Raw genomic sequence first — 21,787 nt, 5'->3', positions numbered from 1 at the left:
CAATTCCACTCTTAAGTACCTACCCAAAAGAGCTGAAAACAGATGTTCAATCAAACATTTGTACACAAGTGCTCACAGCAGCATCTTTCCTAAGAGCTGAAAGCTGGAAACAATCCAGATGTGCATTAACGGATGAACGAATAAGCAAACTGTGGTATAACCATACAATGGAATAATATTCAGCCATAAAAAGGAATGAAGAATGGATACAGGCTATAATGTGGATAAGCCTTGAAAACATTGTTTATGCTAAGCAAAGAAGGGAGTCACAAAAGGTCACACTACTGTATGATCCCATTTCTATGAAATGTCTAAACTAGGTAAACCCACTGAGACAGAATGCAGACTGGTGGCAGCCAGGGGCTGGGTGAAGGGGGAATCAGGGAGTGATAGCTTAATGGACACAGGGCTTCCTTTGGGAGTGATGACAATGCAACTAGATAGAGGTGATGAATGTACTAAATGCCACTAGATTGGACCCTTTCAAATAGTTGATTTCGTTATGTGAATTATGCCTCAACCTAAAAGTCACTGAATGGGGCACCTGGGCCTGCTTAAGATTCTCTCCTCTCTGTCCCTCTCCTCCTTTCCCTCTCTCTCTCTCTCAAAATCAAACACTGAAATAATAATAATGAGAATAAATAAATAAAAATTTAAAAAATAAATAAATCACTGAATGCATTCTGGTTGAAGATGATGTCGTATGAAGTGCTTACTGACTGGAATATGGCAAATGTTTGGCAAAGGGGAAACACCAAGTCATTCCATTCAACAAACAGCACATGCCAGGAGTCATGGGACTGAGGGGTATGGAGTGGGCAAATGCCTCCTGGGGGCACTTGAGATAGAGGGGGGTCTTTGCTCCTCGGAGGTGACATTTCAGCTGAGATCAGGCAGAACAGAACAATGACCTCCAGACCTGAGGAGGAGAACATTGGAAGGGAACAATGGGTGGCTGGAGCCTGGGGGCATGAGTGGGACAGGAGCAGGGGTCAGGAGAGGTAGCCAGGGGCTGGCTCAGAGTGGCAATCCTGTCTATAGATCCTGGGAGAAGGTGGGCCTCCAGCCTTTACTCCTGTCAGAACCTTCACTTCCTAGTCATGGAAACCGAGGCAAATCAGTGTCTGAACTTGGGTCTGTTCAATTCCAAAATCCCTGCTCTTAAAAATGATATAACTCGCTGGGGCACCTGGATAGCTCAGTCGGTTAAGCATCCGACTTCAACTCAGGTCACAATCTCACAGTTCGTGAATTCAAGCCCCGGGTCGGGCTCTGTGCTGACAGCTCAGAGCCTGGAGCCTGCTTGGGATTCTGTGTCTCCCTCTCTCTCTGCCCCTCCCCCATTTGTGCTCGACCTCTCTCTCTCAAAAATAAACAAACATTTTTAAAAAACTATTTTAAATGATATAACTCAGGGTGCCTGGGTGGCTCAGTTGATTAAGCATCCAACTTTGGTTCAGGTTATGATCTCATGGCTCATGGGTTTGAGCCCTGCATCGGGCTTTGCACCAGAGCCTGCTTCCAATCCTCTGTCTCCCTCTTTCTGCCCCTCCCCCACTTGCATGCACTCTTTCTCTCTCAAAAATAAGTAAACATTTTAAAAACTGATAAGACTCAAGAGAAGTGAGAATACAGTCCAATGGATACTTGGACAGGATGAGGCCAATGGGCCATGTGGGCATGAAGCAGGGACAGAGTCTAGCCTATGAAAGGGGAGGCGGTCAGGGAAGGCTTCTAGGAGGAAGTGACACCAGACTGAAAGAAGAGGAGTATGCCTTACAAAGGAATAAGGTAATGAATGGCACCCATGGCAGAGGGAACAGAAGGGGCTTTGCAGGCTCTAGAAGCATCACAGTACCAAATCATGAAAGGTGTGCACTCAACTATTTCCTGAAGGTGTACTATGTACTAAGCACTATACTAAGCATGGGGACATGACGGTGAGCCCAGCCCTGGGCTTATCATCTAGTAGGGAACAGAGACATTAATAACAACAGTTAATACTTACATGGTCCTGTGACAGCCACAAAAGTCTCCAAGGTGGCTGCCGGTGACTCTCTCCCCCAAATACCGACATTCACATCCTTACATAGGTCCTTTCTACACGGAACAGGGCTGCCCCATGTGACCAATAAGATATTGCAGAAATAACAGGTGTGATCTCCAAGAGCGGATGATCAAAGACATTAGGACTTCTTTGCCCTCTCCTGGACCATCTGCCATGTCAACAGGCCACTCAAGCAGCCTTCTAGGAGGTCCATATGGAGAGGCTTCCGGCCAACAGCCAGTGTCGGTTCACCATCTGAGCAAGCCATCTTTGGAAGGGAACCTCTAGCCACAGGCAAGCTTTCCTAAGATTTGCATCCCTGGCTGATACCATGATTGCAACTTCATAAGAGACCCTGAGCCAGAACCACATAGATAGGTCATCCCCAAATTCCGACTTGCAGAAACTGTGAGATAAGAAGAGATTATCACTGTTCTAAGCCTCTAGGTTTGGGGATAATTTGTCAACAGTATAGATAACTAATACAAGTCCTTACGAAGTTTTTAATGTAAATTAACTTTCTTAATCCTTATATTGACCCCCGAAGTAGGTGCTGTCACTACCTCCATTTAATACATAAGGAAACTGAGGCACCAAACACTTCAGTGCCTTGCCTGAAGACAAAACCAGTACATGGAAAATAAGGATTTACATCTGGGAATCCAGAGTCTAGATTCTCAGCCACTACGCTATAGCTGTCAGTGTGGCTTCGGGTATACTTCATTCATTCATTCATTTATTCTTTGAACACATATTTAGCATCTACGTACCAGACACTGTTCTGGGTGTTGGCAGAAAAAGACAAAGCACTTGCTTTTCATGGCACGCACATTGTAGAAGAGACATCTAATAGACAAGAAAACAATCAAACCAGATGACTTCAGAAGGTGGTAAATGCTTTGAAGGAATAAACAAGGGAACCAATCAGGGGAAGAGAGATGGGAGCACTTCTTCAGACAAAGTCTCCAGAGATCTGCCTCTCTGAGGTGACATCTGAGCAGAGATCTGACAGGAGGAGGAAGAGGCTACCATAGGAAGATCAAAGAGAAATGTAGTTCAGGCAAAAAGAACAGCTGGTGCAAAGGCCCCAAGGCAGCAACAATATATTGGAGGAATTTTCATCATTTAGAAAGATGCATATTCCCCAATCTGTAAACCAGATCCCCTTTGTCTCCTGCCACTCCAACTGTGCTTTCGTGGTGCCCATACAACAGGCCACCATTTACAAAGTACAACAGAGTTACAAACACAATCCCTTCTGAGCCTCCCAGTCAGGCTGGTGGATACAAGGTGATAAAACATCATTTGTCCTAAGGACAGGGAAGACCTTTTAGTCAGAGAAGCCAGTTATGACACTCATAAAAAGAGGCTTACAAAGTCTCCTTAAACACCCAGCAGAGACCGAAAATAGATGAATCTCATGCCCTCTTTCTGGGAAACCACGGCTGGCATCTTAAATGTGATGGATTGTGCCAAACTAAGAGCAAGGTAAATGGAAACCAACTAGAAAAACACTGGAATGGCTCTGATTGAATGCCTGAAGTTGAACTGATGCCAACACTATTAACAATGAGCTAAAAAATAATTAGCATCCAAATCAATCTGACTTCTGTTTTCTGATTCCTGAGCAAGTTCCCAGGGTTTGGGTCTCTCTAAATATCTTCCTTCCTCTTCTTCAAGATGCAGAGAACAATCCAATCAGAAGGGCCCAATGCCCCAATCTACACTCACGGTTTACATACTGTAAATTCTTGTGACAAAACTTCTATTCTCAAATTGAAATAGAAGAAACGCTGCTTGTAAAACTCACAGCAGGTTCAGGGCACATGTAAGATGCAAACACTATCGGGAAGCCCGCCCGGGTGCTGGCAACTTTTTATCTTGAATGGGTAGCAGTTGTACATATTTATGTAAAAATTCACTATGCTTACACTTCACTGTAAGTTTTACTTGATAAAAAATGAAAAAGAGGGGTGCCTAAGTCAGTTAAGCGTCTGACTCAGGTCATGATCTCACGGTTGTGGGAACAAGCCCTGTGTGGGGCTCTAGAGCCTGCTTAGGAATCTCTCTCTCTCTCTCTCTCTCTCTCTCTCTCTCTGCCCCTCCTCTCCTCGTGCACTAAATAAATAAATAAATGAATAAATAAATAAATAAATAAATAAACTTTTTTTTTTTTTTTTAAAGGAAAAAGACTATAACACTTGGCTGGCTACCATTTATCATGCCTTTCTGTGTACCAGGCACTGTGCCTGGCACTTCACATATTTTTCTCTCAACTAATCCCACCAACATCCTAGTCCCATTTTACTGCTGAAGAATCTGAGGCACAGAGAAGGCAAGCCATCTACCAAACATCACACAGCAATAAACAGCCAAAGCAGAATTCAGCTCCAAGTCTGTCTAACTGTAAAGCCTGAAATGTTACGGGAGGCAGACATCTCGTGCCACAATGTTAGGGCTGGCGAGGCGCTCACAGTCTTTTCAGTTAACAGATTAGGGATCCCTAGAGCAGTGACGGGAAGGCACCACACGGTCAGGGCTCCCATTCCGGTGCTCCTTTGGGGAGGGCATGCGGCCTCTGAATTGGATGAAGATGGCTTGCAGGAAGGAGGCCAGGAGTAGGAGAGATCCGCTTTCCCCCAAAGCCAGGAGCACCCGGCGCGGGCAGGTGGCGAGGGGCTGGGCCCCCGCCCAGCTCCCGGCAGCTCGCCCGCGGGCCGCCCGGAGCGCGGTCCCCGTCGCCCTACCTGGGTGGCTGAAGGGCTGCCTGCCGGGCCTGCCTGGCGGGAGCGCACTGGCACTGGACTCGCTCATGGCTGCGCCCTGCGCCCCGGAGAGGCCGTCTGGGACCCGCTCTGGCCGCCGCCGCCGCCGCCGCCGCCAGCTCCCGGAGCCGAAATTCCAGGTTCCGGCGCGGACGTCACAGAGGCCGGGGCGGGGGGCGGGGCGCGGAGGAGGCCCTTTGCACGTGCGCCGCCCGCCCGACCCCTCGGGGGCCGGGGAGCCGGTGGAAGTGCCGGTCGCCGGCGGCGGGAGCCGGGATCGGAGACGCGGCTGCGGCGCCCCCGGCCCCGGAAGGCTCCACCCAGCGGCCGAGATAAGGGGAGGCTTCCCGACGTCTTACTAAACTTAAAAAGGTTGATTAATAAAAACAACCGAGACTCTGAACAAGTGTATCTAGTAAGTTACCATTTGGGTACAAAAAGGGGGAAAAAAAGATACCTGTACCGTTTGTAAATGCGATTGGGGAGCTGGCTGAGTAAGGTGCAAGGGAGGATCTCACCATATGAGTGTGTTAGAAATTTCGCGGCATATCCATGTTTCATCGCTCTACATCTATCCATGTACGGTTTAAAACGCAATTAGAAGTAATTGCCAAATGTAAATAAATGTAGAACGATTAACTAAATGTAATTCTATATGCATTTGTATATAAGTAATTGCCAAGTGAAATAAATGAGGAAGTGTAGATAAAACTCCTGTGCAGAATTCCAAATAATTTAGATACTTCGAGGAGGTGGAGCCTAATTCTCCACCCTAAATGTGCCCTACACACTGTGATTTCCTTCTAAAGAGTGCATTATGGGTGGGAGGGCAAGTAACTTAACCTGGATAATACTTGGGAAACACTTTGTCAGACAGATATTCAAAATCAACCCCCCACGGTGATAAGTTCACATTGATGGCATACACTCTTGGTATGATGTGATGAGAATCACGCTAACTGTGGGGTCTTTCTCCCCAAAACCTGTAACTATAGCCTAATCAATCATAAGAAAACATCAGACAGCAGTGCCTGGGAGCTTCAGACTCTTGGTTTTTTGGATCAGGTCATGATCCCAGAGTCTCGGGATTGAGCCCCCACATGGGGCCTCAAGCTGAGTGTGGTGGAGCCTGCTTAAGATTCTTTCCCTATGCCCCTCTCCCTCATTCTCTCTCTCTAAAAAAAAAGAAACAAAGAACAGAAGTGCCTGGGTGGCTCAGTCAGTTAAGAGACCAACTCCAGCCCAGGTCATATCTCAAGGTTTCATGAGTTTGAACCCTTCATCAGGCTCTCTGCTTTCAGCGTGGAGCTGATTCCATCCTCTTGTCTCCCTCTCTCTGCCCTTCTCCTGCTCACGCATGTGCTCTCTCTCAAAATACACGTTAAAAAAAATTTAATTAAAAGAAATAAAAACAGACAAACCGCAAACGTGGGACGTTTTACAGGATACCTGATAAGTACTCCCCCAATTGTCAAGTTCATCCAAAACAGGGGGAGTCTGAGAAACTGTCAACAGCTAAGAGGAACCTAAAGAGACATGACTATCAAGTTCAAGTGTAGTGGGATGAGGAGGATACAGGATGTGGAACCCGAGGGGGTGGGGAGAAGCATCTAAGCAAATCTGAATAAAGTATGGACTTTAGATAATAACAATGTGTCAGTATTGGTTCATCTACTGTGAGAAACGTATCATTCAAAGGAGTTGGGGGGGGGGGTATAGAGAAACTCTTTGTACTATTCTCTCCCTACTGTTCTCTGTATGGAAACTCTGTACTCTCTGGACTATTTTCTGTTACTTTAGAACTGTTCCAAAATAGAAAATGTATTTATTTTTTTTAAGTAATTGCTTGGCTCAAAATAAAGGCTATTTTTATTGTAGTTAAGGGTGGGGTCTCTGGGTTTCCCGTTGGAACCCAGTTTCCAATTATTCCCTGAGTGAGTTGGGCCACATGGCTCCACCTTTCTGGGCTTCTGTTTTTCACATGTAAAATGAAGATATATTAGTAGGTCCTGAGCTGTAGTGACAATACTCTTGTCTGAAATGCCTGGGAGAGCATCTGCTGATGCGGGAGGAATCCTAATCTGGATGCGAATATCACACCTCCACAAAAGAAAATCCAAACAAACATGTAAGTGAGAAAGTAAAACCATGGAAGTACTCATAAAAATTTTTTTAGAGAAGAGTTTTTTTTTTTTAAGTATCATCAAGGGGATAGGCCTTATTGAGCTTGACCGAAACCCAGAAGCCAAAGAAGCATAAATCCAACTATATAAAAATGTAAAGTTCTGCAACACAGTGACATTTGTGCAAGGATATTCTTTGCAGTGTTGTTTATAACAACAAAAGACAAGAAGTAGCCTAAATCTCCATATGTAGGAGGCTGGTTAAATACATTTTGACACAAGTGTCCAGCTATTATAGAACTCTACATGTAGACATATAGAAAGTTCTGCATGTAGAAGTATATAATTAAGTGACAAAAGCAAAGAACAAAAGAAGTGTATTAGATAAGCTACCATTTAGGTAAAGAAAGTACATGCTTGCACCGCCTGAGTGGCTCAGTCCATTAAGTGACCGACTCTTGGTTTCAACTCAGGTCATGATCTCACGGTTTGTGAGTTCAAGCACTGAGTCAGGCTCTGTGCTGACAGCTGTTGGAACCTGCTTGGGATTCTCTGTTTCCCTCTCTCTCTACCCCTCCCCTGCTTGCTCTCTCTCTCTCTCTCTCTCTCTCTCAAAATAAATAAACATTATTTAAAAAAAAGAGAGTATATGTTTGTAAATGCATAGTTTATCTCCAAACAAGGTTGTAGGGTGGGGGTATTTAGCAAGTGTTCTTTTTTTGTACTGCATAGACATATTACCTATATGCACGTTTGTATTTTTAAAAAGTAAAAGTCTGAGGCAGAGAAATATTGACAAATGGTGGCAATTTCTATCATGACACAGTGCCTCCCTCTTCCCTTCCTCACTAGAGGTTAGTTACCTCCCAGTCCCCTGTCCTGGCCTGGAAGGGCGTGGCTGGAACCCAATGGGGTAGAGGTGCGTGATGACCTTGGAGAAGAGGCTCAGAACTCCAGGTGCAAAGCTCCTTCCTGCTGGTCTCACCTGGCACCTAGCCCTGGCTTGGGTTTGCATCCTGGACTAGGCGGGGCCTGAGATCCTCTCCAAAGCAAGGGAATGAGCCCAGCTTGCTGAAGAAGACTCCTTTCTCCCAGGAAAGAACTAATTTTTTTTTAATTTTATTTATTTTGAGAGAGAGAGAGCAGGGAGATGCAGAAAGAGAGGGAGAGAGAGAGAGAGAGAGAGAGAGAGAGAGAGAGAGAGAGAATCCCAAGCAGGCTCCATGCTGACAGTGCAGAGTCCTGCAGTGAGATCATAACCTGAGTCGAAATCAATAGTCAGTCAGCTAACAGAATGAGCCACCCATGTGTCCAAGGACTAATTTTACAGGAATAGAAATAGAGTAGTTCTTCAGGAAAAAGTCACAGAAATCTCCTGTTTGAAGTAGAAGAGGAAGAAGGCTGTCAGCTGGACAAATTCAGACAGAAGCATGGCAAGTAGGACAGAAAACAGAACAGAACATTGCTTTCATTTTCAAGGGGAGGCACACGTCTTGCCACAGCACCCCATCTTCTTTCTCAGTTTAGCGCTTTGTTTTGTCTATTTTCTACAAGACAATGGAGGAGCTTGGTGAGGATTCTCTTTTATTATTAGGGGAATAATGATGATAGTAATTACTGCTTATTGAAAAATTACTTTGTATCAACCTTTTGTCATACATTACCTCACTTAACTTTCATCAATACTAAGACAATGGGAGTCTCTAAACCCCATTTATAGAGAAAAGAGCCATGTTTTCCTTAAGAGAGAGGCACAGTGGAATCACTCCTGTTTCCTCCTTCCCACCATCCTCCTCTGGGTCACCACCCAGAGCACCACTGCCTCCCCCAAGGCAGGGACTGCCTCCTGACTGCCTCCCTGACTTATCCAAATGTTGTCTATGCAGCAAAGCCAATTTCCAAAAAGAAAGTTGGATCTTGGCATTTTCCTGCTTAAATAACCCTCCTCCAATGGTTTCCTCTTGCCACTTAGAATACATATGCACCCTGCTTATCATGTGTGGACCAGGCTTTTGCAGGACCCTTCCAACCCCATCTCCTACCATCGCCACTGTGGCTGGCCTCTTTTCTGCTCCTTGGATTGCATCTAGCATGTTCTTGCCTGCGGAATTCACGTTTGCTGTTTCTTTGTGCTTGGAACCTGCATATCACACTTGCCCCTGATTTTGTCCATTTCTCTCTTCCCATGGCAAAAGATGGTGGTGTCTCAGCTCCAAGTTTACATAACCTCTGTGAGGACTGAGTAGAGATCTGAGTCATAATTCCCAAGTCCTGGGAGGGAGTGTCTGATATACTTACACTGAAACTGATGTACTTGACTTAAATCAAGAGTAAATTTCTGGTCGTATCACCCAAGTTCTTCATGTAGGTTGTCCTGGTACAAACAGGATTCCCTGTGCATTGACTGCCTTGGAAACTTCATCCTCCTGCCCCCACCAATTGTCATTCCACACGTTGCCTACAACAGAAATGCTCTGTAAACTGTAAATCTCTAAATACATGTTTATACAGTAGCTTGACTGTGCTATAGACTTATAACTATAGGTTTGCAAAATTGGACAAAGGACAGAGAATTTTACACACCAATAGGTGCATGCAAATAAAGCATATTGTTTCAGTTAATTTACGAAAAAAGAATTAGCCAAGGTCTTTGCTACTTTGCATTTTTCAAAATCTATTTTGAGAAAGCACGAAGGGGAGGGGCAGGGAGAGAGGGAGAGAGAGACCAAGCAGGCTCTGCACTGTCAGTGTAGAGCCTGTTAACGGGGCTCCATCTCATGAAGTGAGATCACGACCCTGAGTCGAAGTGCAGAGTCAGACAGACCCTTAACCAACTGAGTCACCCAAGCGCCCCTGTCTTTGCAACTTTAAATTTTCGTGGATAATTTGAGTTTGTTGTTGGTTTGTTTGCCTTTTTTACTCATTTGGTTGTTTTTTTTTTAACTCATTTTTTAACTCGGTGTAGGCTGATTCGTTTTTATTTGGCTGCAGTGATAACCCAGTGTGATTCTCTTAAGGGATAACGGGAATTTGTCGGAAGGGTAGTGGGCAAGATGCTACTGGGCTTCAGAAGGAGACAGAAACAGTCACACCAAGATTTTAGCAGTTTTTCTAGGTGATGATGGTAGACATCTTTTTTTTTCTTATTGCCTTTCTGTATTCACCAGCTTCCCTACAAAATTGCACTCATAATCGATAAATGAAAGTTATTATTTTTAAACATATTATAGGACACCTATTCTTTATCCCTGTGCTTCCTCTTGGGTCAAACTTTTTTTTTTTTTGGAGGAGAGAGAGACAGAGAGTGAGTGGAGGAGGGCAGAGAGAGAGGAAGACACAGAATCCGAAGCAGGGTCCAGGCTCTGAGTTGTCAGCACAGAGCCCAATGTGAGGCTCAAACTCACGAACCGCGAGATCATAACCTGGGCTGAATCGGATGCTTAACCGACTGAGCCACCCAGATGCCCCTGAGTCACACTCTTAATAGAAAAACACAAAGATGCTGAACATGTAATTTTTATCATTGCTACAACAGGTAATAATGTATGCCTGCTAGTTTGGCTGTGTGTTCATAAACAATTTTACCCATAGAGTCCCCGGATTTCACATTTGCAAAATCAACAGATTAGAGGAGTGGTTCTTAACCTAAGGTGATACCCTGCCAGGGGGCACTTTGGGAATGTGGGGAGGCAGTTTAGCAGTTACCATGGACAGGGGATGCTACTGACTTAATTCAAAAGTGAAAGCCAGGTTACTCCCTAGCAATGAGCTGATGGGTTCCATCCCACACAATAAACATCCTGTTTCCTGGGACACAAAGTGCCCAAGATCCAAGCAGACACGCAAGCAGGTGAAAACCCATTCTAATGATCAGAGCCAAAACCAAACCCCATCTGACAAATAAATACCCAGTGTTTTTGTATGATTTGAACCTGTACTGAGTTTCTCAGGAACACAGCCACTGTATACATTGAGGAGAGTGCATGTCTCCTAGCTTCTAATTCTGTCAAGGGTTATTCGCTATTTCAGAAAATCAAAGCTGCTCAGGGTAGTTGGGTCATCACTACTACACCCCTGTATCGCTCTGCTGTTGTAGCTGAAGACTTTGAGATGTTTCTTCTAGAAGACGTCCACTGTTTCATGACTATTATCCTCTTACAAATACTTTGGTTTTATCCTTTTTTCCTCTTAGGCTTGGGTCAGTATATTGTTTGGTTTCCCACATTATTTGTGCAGGTAGGGTTATACCATGTTCAGGGCACACCTGTAGAGAGCCAAGAGGCTCCCTCCCTTGCTTCTCCTTCATTTAAGTCGATTCACATGCCCCTTGTTCACCAGTCTTCCTCCAGACCACGCGTTTAATACTGCCCCCTTCTGTTCCCCTATCCTCACCCCTCTGACCCTTGACTTCAATCAAGAATAAGTTCTTGGCCTCATCACCCACGTTCTTCGTGTAGGTTTTCCTGGTGAGGTGGGAAACAAAGGTAGACAGAAATATAGGTAATATTAAATTTCCTTATAACCTGCAGCCCCGTTCAGAGATACTTCAGGCTGGCAGAGTATGACATTCCTCCTCCAGGAACTCCTGCCTTAATGTTAATGCCTCACTAGAGGGAAAAACAACCTTAACGTGACAATAGCAAGAACTCCAGGATCCTGTGAATCTTCTTTAGCATATGAAAGTCCTTCTTTTTTAATTTTTAAAAAATTTTTTGAAGGTTATTTATTTTGAGGGGCGCCTGGGTGGCTCTGTCGGTTAAGCGTCCGACTTCGGCTCAGGTCACGATCTCACGGTCCGTGAGTTCAAGCCCCTCGTCGGGCTCTGGGCTGATGGCTCAGAGCCTGGAGCCTGTTTCCGATTCTGTGTCTCCCTCTCTCTCTGCCCCTCCCCCATTCATGCTCTGTCTCTCTCTGTCTCAAAAATAAATAAACGTTAAAAAAAATTTTTTTTAAATATTTTTTATTTTGAGAGAGAGAGAGAGAGAGAGAGAGAGAGAGAGAGTGAGAGAGCAGGGGAGTGGCAGAGAGAGAAGGAGAGGGAGGATTCCAAGCAGGCTCTGTTCTGTCACCACAGAGCCCAATGTGCGGCTCAATCCCATGAACCGTGAGATCGTGGCCTGAGCCGAAGTGAAGAGTCAGATGCTCAACCGACAGAGCCACCCAGGTGCCCTAAAAGTCCTTTTGGAAACTTCCCGTTGCCTTTACCTCCCCCAACTCCCAAGTATATCATCAGTCACTCCTCACAACCCCAGTGCAGCTTTTCCTGCCCATGGGTCCTGTCCCTGTGCTTTAATAAAACCACCTTTTTGCACCAAAGATGTCTCAAGAATTCTTTCTTAGCCATGGGCTCTGAACCCCAACGCTTCAAAGCACATAAATTCCACAAACTGTCTATAACACTGTAACCTACTCATGGGGTTTTGGGGTGATGGTGGAGTAAGTGGGGTAAAAAAAGATGGCAGAGTAAGGCAGTAAGGGAATTTAATTTTTCATTTGCCTTTGTTTCCCACATCACCATGGCAAGCACTTAAACCCCCTTACATCTTGAGGAAGGTGATATTAGGGCTCCAGGACATGGGGTCTATAGGTTTCTGGAGATTAGGCCATAGATAAGCTTGACTTTTTTCTTGCAGTTTACTGAGTTGCTGAAGGAGACTCCTGTATGACTGTGATCTCTATCAGGCAACCATCTGCTTTCTTTCCTTTCCCTTGTCCTTGGGCAGCCAAGAGTGTCAGGAATATCACACATACCTCACCTTGGAGGAGGGGGCCTGTACTTTGCCCTCAGCTTGCCCCATGCTCCCTCATTGCTACTCTGTATGATTTTTTTTCCTGGCAGTCATCACATTCTAACGAAATATACATTTGACTGGGGGCACGTGGGTGGCTCAGTGGGTTAAGGGTCCCACTTCCGCTCAAGTCATGACCTCACAGTTTGTGAGTTCGCATTGGGCTCTGTGCTGACAGCTCAGAACTTGGAGCCTGCCTTAGATTCTCTCTCTCTCTCTCTCTCTCTCTCTCTCTGCCCCTCCCCTGCTCACACTCTCTCTCTCTCAAAACACGAACATAACAAATACACATACACATTTGACTGTTTTATGTGTATTGTGTGTCTCCCTCACTAAAATGAAAGTCCCACAAGGGCAGGGATCCTGGTGTGTCAGTGGTCACTGACAGATTCCCCTTGTCTCAATTGTCTAGCACACAGGAGGCGCTCAACGATTCCAGCTGATTGCATAAATTGGGTTTGTTCATTTAGGATTATAAAAGGGGATCCAAACTCTGAGTCAGCTCCTGATGAAATTTTCTGTGAAAATGGGAAAAACAATGGGGTGTGGGAGGGGGACTCTCTCTTCCTGGTATGAATTGTCCCAGGATGTTTAAATACAAAACTTCTTTATTTGGAGTCATGAAAACTAATCTTAAGGCAAATTGCAAGGTCATTCAGAAATGGTCAAACACCTCTGAGGTCAGGAGAGGCTCAGCCCGTTTTGAGTTTTCCAGGCTCTTGGCTGTCAGCAAAGAAAGGGCTCTTAGTGAAGGACCCCTCCCTGCAGGAGAGAGCTCAGCTGCTATTTTAAAGACCTACGTGTTTACAGTCAGGCCTCCATGCACTTCCACACTGCCCTGTCCCTTCCCAGGGGGCTCAGAGATGGACCAAGGGCCCATCTGGAAATCGCTTCCTTCCTCTCAGTCCCCACTTGGACTGCAGCCTTAAACCACTCCCTTGCCTTCCCACAAAGCACAGACCATCCCCCTCCCCCCAGGAGGATTCAGTTTTAATCCCCTCCCTTCAAGAGCTGAATCCCAACAAAAGCCGAGAGTATTCCCATAGTCTGCTCACAAGCCTAAAACACAGCTGTTAGAGCTGATCGTGTCCACTTGGGTGACAGGGAGAAAAAAATCATCCCCTCAGCTTGTTTTGCACACACCTCCAAGCTGTGGGGCATAGGACAATTGCCACATTAAATTTTTATTGTAAACGCCTAGGTTCACCTGTGCCTCTGAGTGTGTCGGGTTGCAAAGCCTTCTTTCTCAGAAGGACTGTTTTATTCTGTTGTTGTCCTTTTTCATGTGAAAATGTCCTATTTGCAGAGAGAGGTGGCTGAGAGCATGGGCTGTGGAGCCAGACAGCCTGGGTTCCACAGGCGGCTCTGCCACTCAATAGCTGTGTGGTCTGAGGCCAGTTGCTAAGCCTCTCTGTGCTCCTGATTTCTCATCAAAGGATTCTAATGGCAGTGATGAGGGAGCATAAGGCAAGCTGACACCCCGCAAACACCCCTCCCCCAGGTGGGATGTGTGTGACATTCCTTAGGCACTCATGGCTACCCAAGAACCAAGGAAAAGAAAGGAAACAAATGGTTAACTCAGATCACAGTCATGCAGGACAGGGGTCTCCATCAGTTTACATATGTCTTGGTAAATTACAAGAAAACGGCAATCTTATCAATAGCCTAATCTCCAGGAACCTATAGACTCAGATTCCTGGAGCCCCAACATCACCCTCCCTTCCATAGTGATGTGGGAAACAAAGACAAGAAGGAAATGGCTGGTAAAATGAAATTTGTTTATAACCTGCAGCCCACTGACAAATACTTGAGGCAAATACAAAGTATAACATTCCTCCAGAACCCTCTACTGTCCTAATGGTAATGCCTTACTAGAGGGAAAACCACGTTAGCTTGACAATAGCAAGGCCTCAAGTATCTTAGGAGTCCTCTTTAGCATATGAAAGTCCTTCTGGAGGCCTCCCTTCGGCCTTTATCTCCTCAACTCCATAGTATATAACCAGTCATTCTCCACAACCCCCCGGGAAGCTCTTCTGCCCACGGGTCCTGTCCCCGTGTTTTAATAAAATCACCTTTTTTTTTTTTTTTTTTTTTTTGCTCCAATAAAATTACCTTTTTTGCACCAAAGACGTCTCAAGAATTCTTTCTTGGGCAGCTCCGGACCCCCACCACCTCAAAACCCCATCAACATCATCTACCACCAACACAGGGCTGTAAGGCAGGCAGGGGTCCTGGGGGCAACATTTATAGAGACACCCAGCGTTTTGCAAGTGCAGGGTTAGCACCTGAGAGTATCTCCCTCCTCCACCCTCTTCTTCTTCCCCCAACCCTAGTCCCAGCCGAGCTCTTAAGATTCTTGGAATTGATGTGGCTTAAAGTAGAGTCTGAGAGCCAAAGGCCAAGAAAGAATTCTTAGATGTTTTTGGTGCAAAAAGGTGGCTTTATTAAATAAAGCACAGGGACAGGAACTGTGGGCAGAAAGAGCTGCACTGAGGTTGTGAGGAGTGACTGGTTATATACTTTGGAGTTGAGGGAGGTAAAGGCAACAGAAGCTTCAAAAAGGATTCTCTTATGTTAAATAAGATTTACAGGATCCTGGAGGCCTAGCTAACATTGTTTTCCCCTCTAGCAAAGCACTGACTTTAAGACAGAAGTTGCTGGAGGAATGTCATATTCTGCCTATCTCCAGTATTTGTCAAGGGGCTGCAGGTTATAAGGAAATTTAATTTATCTACGTTTCTTTTGCCTTTGTTCTCCACATCAGAATGACATAAGGAGATCAGTTCTCTAAGGCACTTAGAACAGTGCCTGGTCCAGAATAATTGCTATATAAATGTTGGTTAAATGCACTAAACATTTTTTATTAAAGGTTTATATTACTAAATGCTAATGTTGTTTTTTCTTCTTTTTTAAATTTATTTTTTATTAAAAATTTTTTTTACATTTATTTATTTTTGAGAGAGACAGAGAGAGACAGAGCAAGCGTGGGGGAGGGGCAGAGAGAGAGGGAGACACAGAATCAGAAGCAGGCTCCAGGTTCGGAGCTGTCAGTGCAGAGCCCCACGCAGGGCTTGAACTCAAAAACTGTGAGATCATGACCTGAGCCGAAGTCGGACACTCAACCGACTGAGCCACCCAGGCGCCCCTTTTTCCTTCTTTTAATTGTTTTTAATGTTTATTCATTTTTGAGAGACAGAGTGTGAGTCAGGGAGGGGCAGAGAGAGAGGGAGACAGAGAATCTGAAGCAGGCTCCAGGCTCTGAGCCCTCAGCACAGGGAGCACCACGGGGAGCTCAAACCCACAAACCGTGAGATCATGACCTGAGTTGAAGTCCGACGCTTAAAGGACTGACCGACCCAGGTGCCCCTTAACCGACTGACCGACCCAGGTGCCCCTCGTTTTCTCTTCTTTTTATATAATTTTGCCCGGTGTTGGTCATGTGGAAAAAAAGACTGGTGACCCTGGGTTTGCTCCCAAAGTTTATTCGAGAAATGTTACTGTTTTGTATATTTCAGTCACCACACCAGGAGGCTTATGATGTCAGATTGTCCCACTGACACTGATTGATGATGGATGTTGGCTTTGTTGAGATGTTAGGTTTGGAAATTTTACTTCCTTGGTTAAGCTTATTCCTCGGCATTTTATTATTTTAGGGGCAATTGCAGATGGAACTGTTTTCTTAAGTTCTCGCATTTTGGGAATTTTAAAGCGCCAAGTTTGGACCACTTTGACTTGCAAACATTCCAGGTATGTAACCAAACCAACGTGAGTGCGATCCTCGACCAGTCACAGAAACTGTGCCAGGTGGGTTGTGGCACGAGGAAAATTTTATTTGCAGCAAATAAGTGAGGTCACGGGAATGGCTTCCAAAGCCCAGACTCCCCAGAGAGGGTGAATGGATATCTTTAGGATTAGGATGAATATTTAGATAGGGGATCTCTGTCATTGGACGAGAGGCGGGCATAAAACTGCGCATGCGCCATAAGGAAACGTGCCTAGACAACGTTGTATGTTATGTAAATGAGGCTTGTGCTCCTCCTGGGGAGGGGATTTTAGTAGTATAATGAGGTAAAGGTTATGTTGGGTCGTTCTAGGGGTCACTCCACAGTCCATCTGCTCAGGGCCAAAGGGTCTGGCTTGTGGGTGTGGTCAGGGCAGTCGCCATCCCACCCCTGAGGTAGTTTTGGGTTTCATTTGCCAGAGTTAAGAGGAAAGCCGGAAAAAAGCGCTTAAGGAAAAACGTAAGACAAAGGCTAGTGAGTACATGCAGGTGGGCGGTAAAGGTCAGGTCCTGGGGTCTAGCTGGTGACACGTTTGCTCTTTGGTGAGTTACTGGCAGAGACCACTCTAGGCGGAGTTGTGTCACACGGGAAACTTTATTTGTAGCAAATAAGGAGATCAGGAGGAATAACTTGCAAAGTGGTAACTCTTCAAGTGGAGGTGAGTGGGTCGCTGTTCTTTAGGGTTATAATGAATATTCAGAAAAGGGAATCTTGTCACTGCATGTAAAGTTGGGCGTAAGGTTGCCCAGGCATACTTAGAAAACATGCCTATGCATGTATCCCATGTTGTGTTAATAAACCTGTGTTCCTCCGTGGGCGGGGATTTAATTTTTTTCATGTTTATTTATTTATTTTGAAAGAGAGAGAGAGAGAGAACACGTGAGCAGGGGAGGGACAGACAGAGCATCTCAAGCAGGCTCTGTGCTGTCATCACAGAGCCTGATATGGGGCTGGAACTCATGAACCTGAGATCATGACCTGAACTGAAATCAAGAGTCAGATACTCAACCAAGGAAGCCATCCAGGTGCCCCTTGGATGGAGATTTTAACATTAGAATGAGATAGAGCTCACTGTCAGCAGGTGTGAGTCGGTGTTTGAGCTCAAACTGGTCTAGGCTGGCGGGAGCTCTTGTTTGCCTCTAAAAGACAAGGTTGGGGTGCCTGGGTGGCTCAGTCAGTTAAGCATCAGACTTCAGCTCAGGTCATTATCTCGTGGTTCATGGGTTTGAGCCTTGCATCTGGCTTTGTGCTGATAGCTCTTCTGATTCTGTGTCTCCCTCTCTGTCTTCTCCCCTGCTCACGCTCTGTTTTTCTCTCTCTCTCTCAAAAATAATGTTAAAAAATTAAAAAAAAAAGATAAGGTTAATGTTTCTGTCAAGAAGGGGGATGAGTAGGGGACTTGCTGGTGACAGTTTTAACCTCATTAATCCTGTGGGGCACAGTTTCAATCCTGCAGTAGGTCAATCTTTATTTTTGAACAGTGCTGGGAGTTTTACAATTGATTTATTGTGTCTGATATGTTTAGGCTATTTTCTGGCTTGGTAGAGACCATTGGGTTTTGCATTCCCTTTTGTTCCCTTAAGATCTTTAACTACTGAGGTTTTTGTGTTTCTTAGTTCTTACACCCCTTAGGAAGAGTTCTGTAAGAAGTGTTGCCAGGGCAAGCAGTGCTGGTGAACTGTAGATCACAGGAGATAGCTGGGGGTCTAAAATGACTTCTGCTGTGCCACAAAAGTTATATCTCATCTTTCTTTTTCTAGGGATCCCCCCAACTCTTTCTGCTTATAGTTATATCTGTAAATTATATTCCTTTTGTTAACATTTATAATTTTTCTTTAGGGTCCTTTCTCAGGGTCAAGATTTGGGTCAATCACATCTTTGCAATTAAAAAAGTCAAATACCAGAGTGATTTGTGATCATCAGCAAGAAACAAACAATGTCTGTGCATTAGAGAAACTTGTAAGCACCTGATTAAAGAAGATATCAGGTCAACCACACCGGTGGGATGAACCTCTTCCTCTGACACAACCTCACCTGTTAACTGGAGCTATTCAGGAAGAAAGAGGCAAATGCAAATTGTGGGATGCTCCTGAGAAGCAACTGGCCAGGGTGTTTCAGCAATGCCAATGTCTTACGAGGAAAAAAAAAAAAAAAAAAAAAGATGAGACAAATTAAAATTCAAGGAAAAGGAGATTAAAGAAGGATAAAGAGGCATGAAGCTAAATGCCATTCATGATCCTTCGGGCCTCTCCCCAGGGCAGCTAGCTTGAGCATCCTCACAACATGGCGGCTGTTTTCTCCCAGAGCCAGTGATTCAAGAGAGTGAAAGGCAGAAGCACTAGTATCTTTTATGACCTGGTCCTGGAAGTCACATACTATCATTTCCACATTATCCTATTGGTTACACAGGTCAGTACTATTTAGTGCGGGAAGAGAGTACACAGGGGTGTGAACACCATAGGATGAGGGTCCCTGACTGCCATATTACAGGCTGCCTACCACAAGCACCTACCTCATGGGGTTGTGGAAGGAATGAAATGGATTAATAAATGGAAAGGATTCCAGACCAATGCTCTGCATACAGTAGGTTCTTATCAATGTTAGCTTTTGGTATTATTGGCCCACAGGGTAGCAGTTTGCTTTTTTTTTAACTATATATCACTGTCACAAATTTTAAGGCAATAATCTTTCAATCTTAACCTATCTTAACCTAGGACACTCCTCAAAATCACCTGTGGGATTTTTCAGTTTAATACTACTTTTTAGGAGTACCTGGGTAGCTCAGTTGGTTGGGAATCTGACTCTCTTTTATTTCTTTATGTTTTTTTTTTTTTTTTAATTTTGATTTTGAGAGAGAGAGTGTGAATGGGGGAGAGGCAGAGAGAGGGAGACACAGAATCTAAAGCAGGCTCCAGGCTCTGAGCTATCAGCACAGAGCCTGACATGGGGCTCGAACTTACAAATCATGAGATCATGACCTGAGTGGAAGTCGGTCGCTTAACTGGCTGAGCCACCCAGGTGCTCTGGGAGTCTGACTCTTGATTTCGGCTCAGGTTATGAACTCATGGTTCCTGAGGTGGAGCCCCTGTTGGGCTCTGCACTGACAGCTCGGAGCTTGCTTGGGATTCCCCCCTTGCCCCTCCCCCTCCATCTCTCAAAATAAATAAATATGGGTGCCTGGGTGGCTGAGTCAGTTAAGCCTTGGTCTCTTGATTTCAGTTCTGGCTGTGAACTCACGGGTTCGTGGGATCAAGCTCTGAGTTGAGCATGGAGGCTGCTTGGGATTTTCTCTCTCCCTCTCTGCTTCTCTGTTCCATTTCTGCTCACATGAGCATGTGCTCACTCTCTCTCTCCCACTAAATAAATAAGTAAATAAATAAACTTTAAAAAATACACACTTTTAAAAACAATTTTAAGTGGTTTTTAAATTTATGAAAATAACAATGCTTGTTCAACCTTACAGAAGTATGTATAATATATGCTTGTTTCCCTCCCTGGGAGTAACTACTTTTAAGTTTATATTCTTCTGACCACTTTATCCTAATTTATAGATATATTATACTAGTGTTAAATAAATGGGATTCTAGTGTATGTATGGGTGGGTGACTTAGAAATTGGTTGAATGGTTTATCTTGGGAATCATGTATGTTATGTCTGTGCATTTGTGTGACAGTCTCCAGTCCCACCCTATTCCCCAGGGACTGACCATTGAGAGATTTTTTTTTTCCTAGGGGGTAGGGGCATATTTTCATAATTTACCATTCCACGACGTGGAATGGAATAATGGAGTCATGACAAAGTTTGATCCCCAAATAGGTCGGTAGGCTTGATTCTATTTCAAATCTGTAATGCAAATGTTGGGAAAGTCTGTGAGCTTTGGAGTCAAGGCAAGTCTGGATTTGAATATTGGCTCTGATGCTTACTAGCAGGGTGACTCTGGGCAAGGTTTGCTTCTCTTTGTATCAGTCTCTCACCTTCAGCCTCCATATTTGTAAAGCCACCTCATGGAGATATTAAGTGAGGTCATCCGTGATGTCAAGTGTCAGGCGGACTCCTAGCCTGAATTACTCAGTGTAGGTTAGTTGGTTTCCTGTCACCGCACCCTTTGGACGGACTGCGGAACTGCCCACAAGAGGGCGCAAGTGAGCGGGCGTGAGTGCCTTGCAGCCCTTTGCGCGCCGCCGTGGGGGCTACGGCGGTTCAGCGGCCACAACATTGCAAACATCCCTGGAGTGTGTGTAAACCCGGTCCTGTCCTCTCCTGAGGTGGCTGAATGAGATTGTGTCGTGAATATAATGAGTGCCCCGGGGGGTGGCAACAGCTCTGCTCTGCCTCTGGGGAGCCTGCCTTCTGGTTGCTATGGAATTTTCACAGCCGTTCTCTTCCCAAAAGCACCGAGTCAAATCCCTTTTGGGACAAAAAGCCTTAGTTTCACCACCTTTAAAATAGATGGCATCATACTTTCCAGTCTCTCCCCATCAGGTTAGCTGGAGCAACTTGGGCAGAGCCGGGGCCACTGAAAAAAGTGAATGACCATGAACATGCTCATATTTTTTCAAAGTATTTTTTTTTAACTGGCTAATCATGACAGACCTAATCTTATCTCGTTCAACCCTCAGGACAACGTATGAGGAGGATATTGTTATCCCTGCTTGATGATTGAGAAAATGGGAGTCACAGAGAGGGCTAGCAACTTTCCCAATGTCACACAGCTAGGGAGTAGTGGAGGTAAGTTTCATGGTCTTGTTTGTTCAAACTCCACAGCTGGTGGGTCTAACCACTGCACACACAGCCTTTTTGCTTGAGGTGAAGACTCCTGGACTCAGGGTCAGAAGTCATGGGTGAATCACAGTTCTTTCACTGCTGAGTCAATTTGCAAGTCAATTTGCCGAGTCATAGGCAAGTCTCAACAGTTTTTTTCTGTTTCTCCATGAAAACTTTGGGTCTGGGAAGAGTTATGACTTCACTCCACTAACGTCCCTCTCTCTTGGGGTTGTGTAGGTGTCAAATGTGACACGGGTGTGAATGTGCTTTGCAAACTGTAAAGCGAGGTACACACACAGATGCTGATGATAGGAAGAAGCAATCAGGGCGGCAGGGTCCTCACTGCATTTGTGGATTGGTTTACTTTTTTTAAAAGTTTATTCATTTTGAGAGAGAGAGTGCACGCGCATGTGTGTGGAGGGGAGGGGCAGAGAGAGAGGGCAACAGAGGATCCCGAGCAGACTCCATGCTGTCAGCACAGAACCCAATGCGGGGCTTAAACTCATGAACTGTGAGA

At 45.1% G+C, this 21,787-nt stretch overlaps 1 protein-coding gene across 4 annotated transcripts in view; it reads right to left on the bottom strand.

Moving 5' to 3' along the window:
- TMC7 (transmembrane channel like 7) overlaps positions 1–4,952 on the bottom strand; it is a 56,367-nt gene extending 51,415 nt beyond the window's left edge. For all 4 annotated transcript variants that reach the window (XR_007147838.1, XM_047839065.1, XM_047839066.1 and 1 more), the window contains exon 1: positions 4,795–4,952. Coding sequence is in view for 3 of the 4 variants with exons in the window: in XM_047839065.1 (XP_047695021.1) it covers positions 4,795–4,861 (67 nt within the window). In the remaining variant the exon portion in view is untranslated. The remainder of the gene's footprint in view (positions 1–4,794) is intronic.
- Between the last annotated feature and the right edge of the window lie 16,835 nt (positions 4,953–21,787).

This window comes from Prionailurus viverrinus, chromosome E3 (assembly GCF_022837055.1).
Source record: "Prionailurus viverrinus isolate Anna chromosome E3, UM_Priviv_1.0, whole genome shotgun sequence".
Lineage (NCBI taxonomy): Eukaryota > Metazoa > Chordata > Mammalia > Carnivora > Felidae > Prionailurus > Prionailurus viverrinus.
Note: the sequence above shows the minus strand (reverse complement) of the source record. Positions and strands in the feature narration are given on the sequence as shown.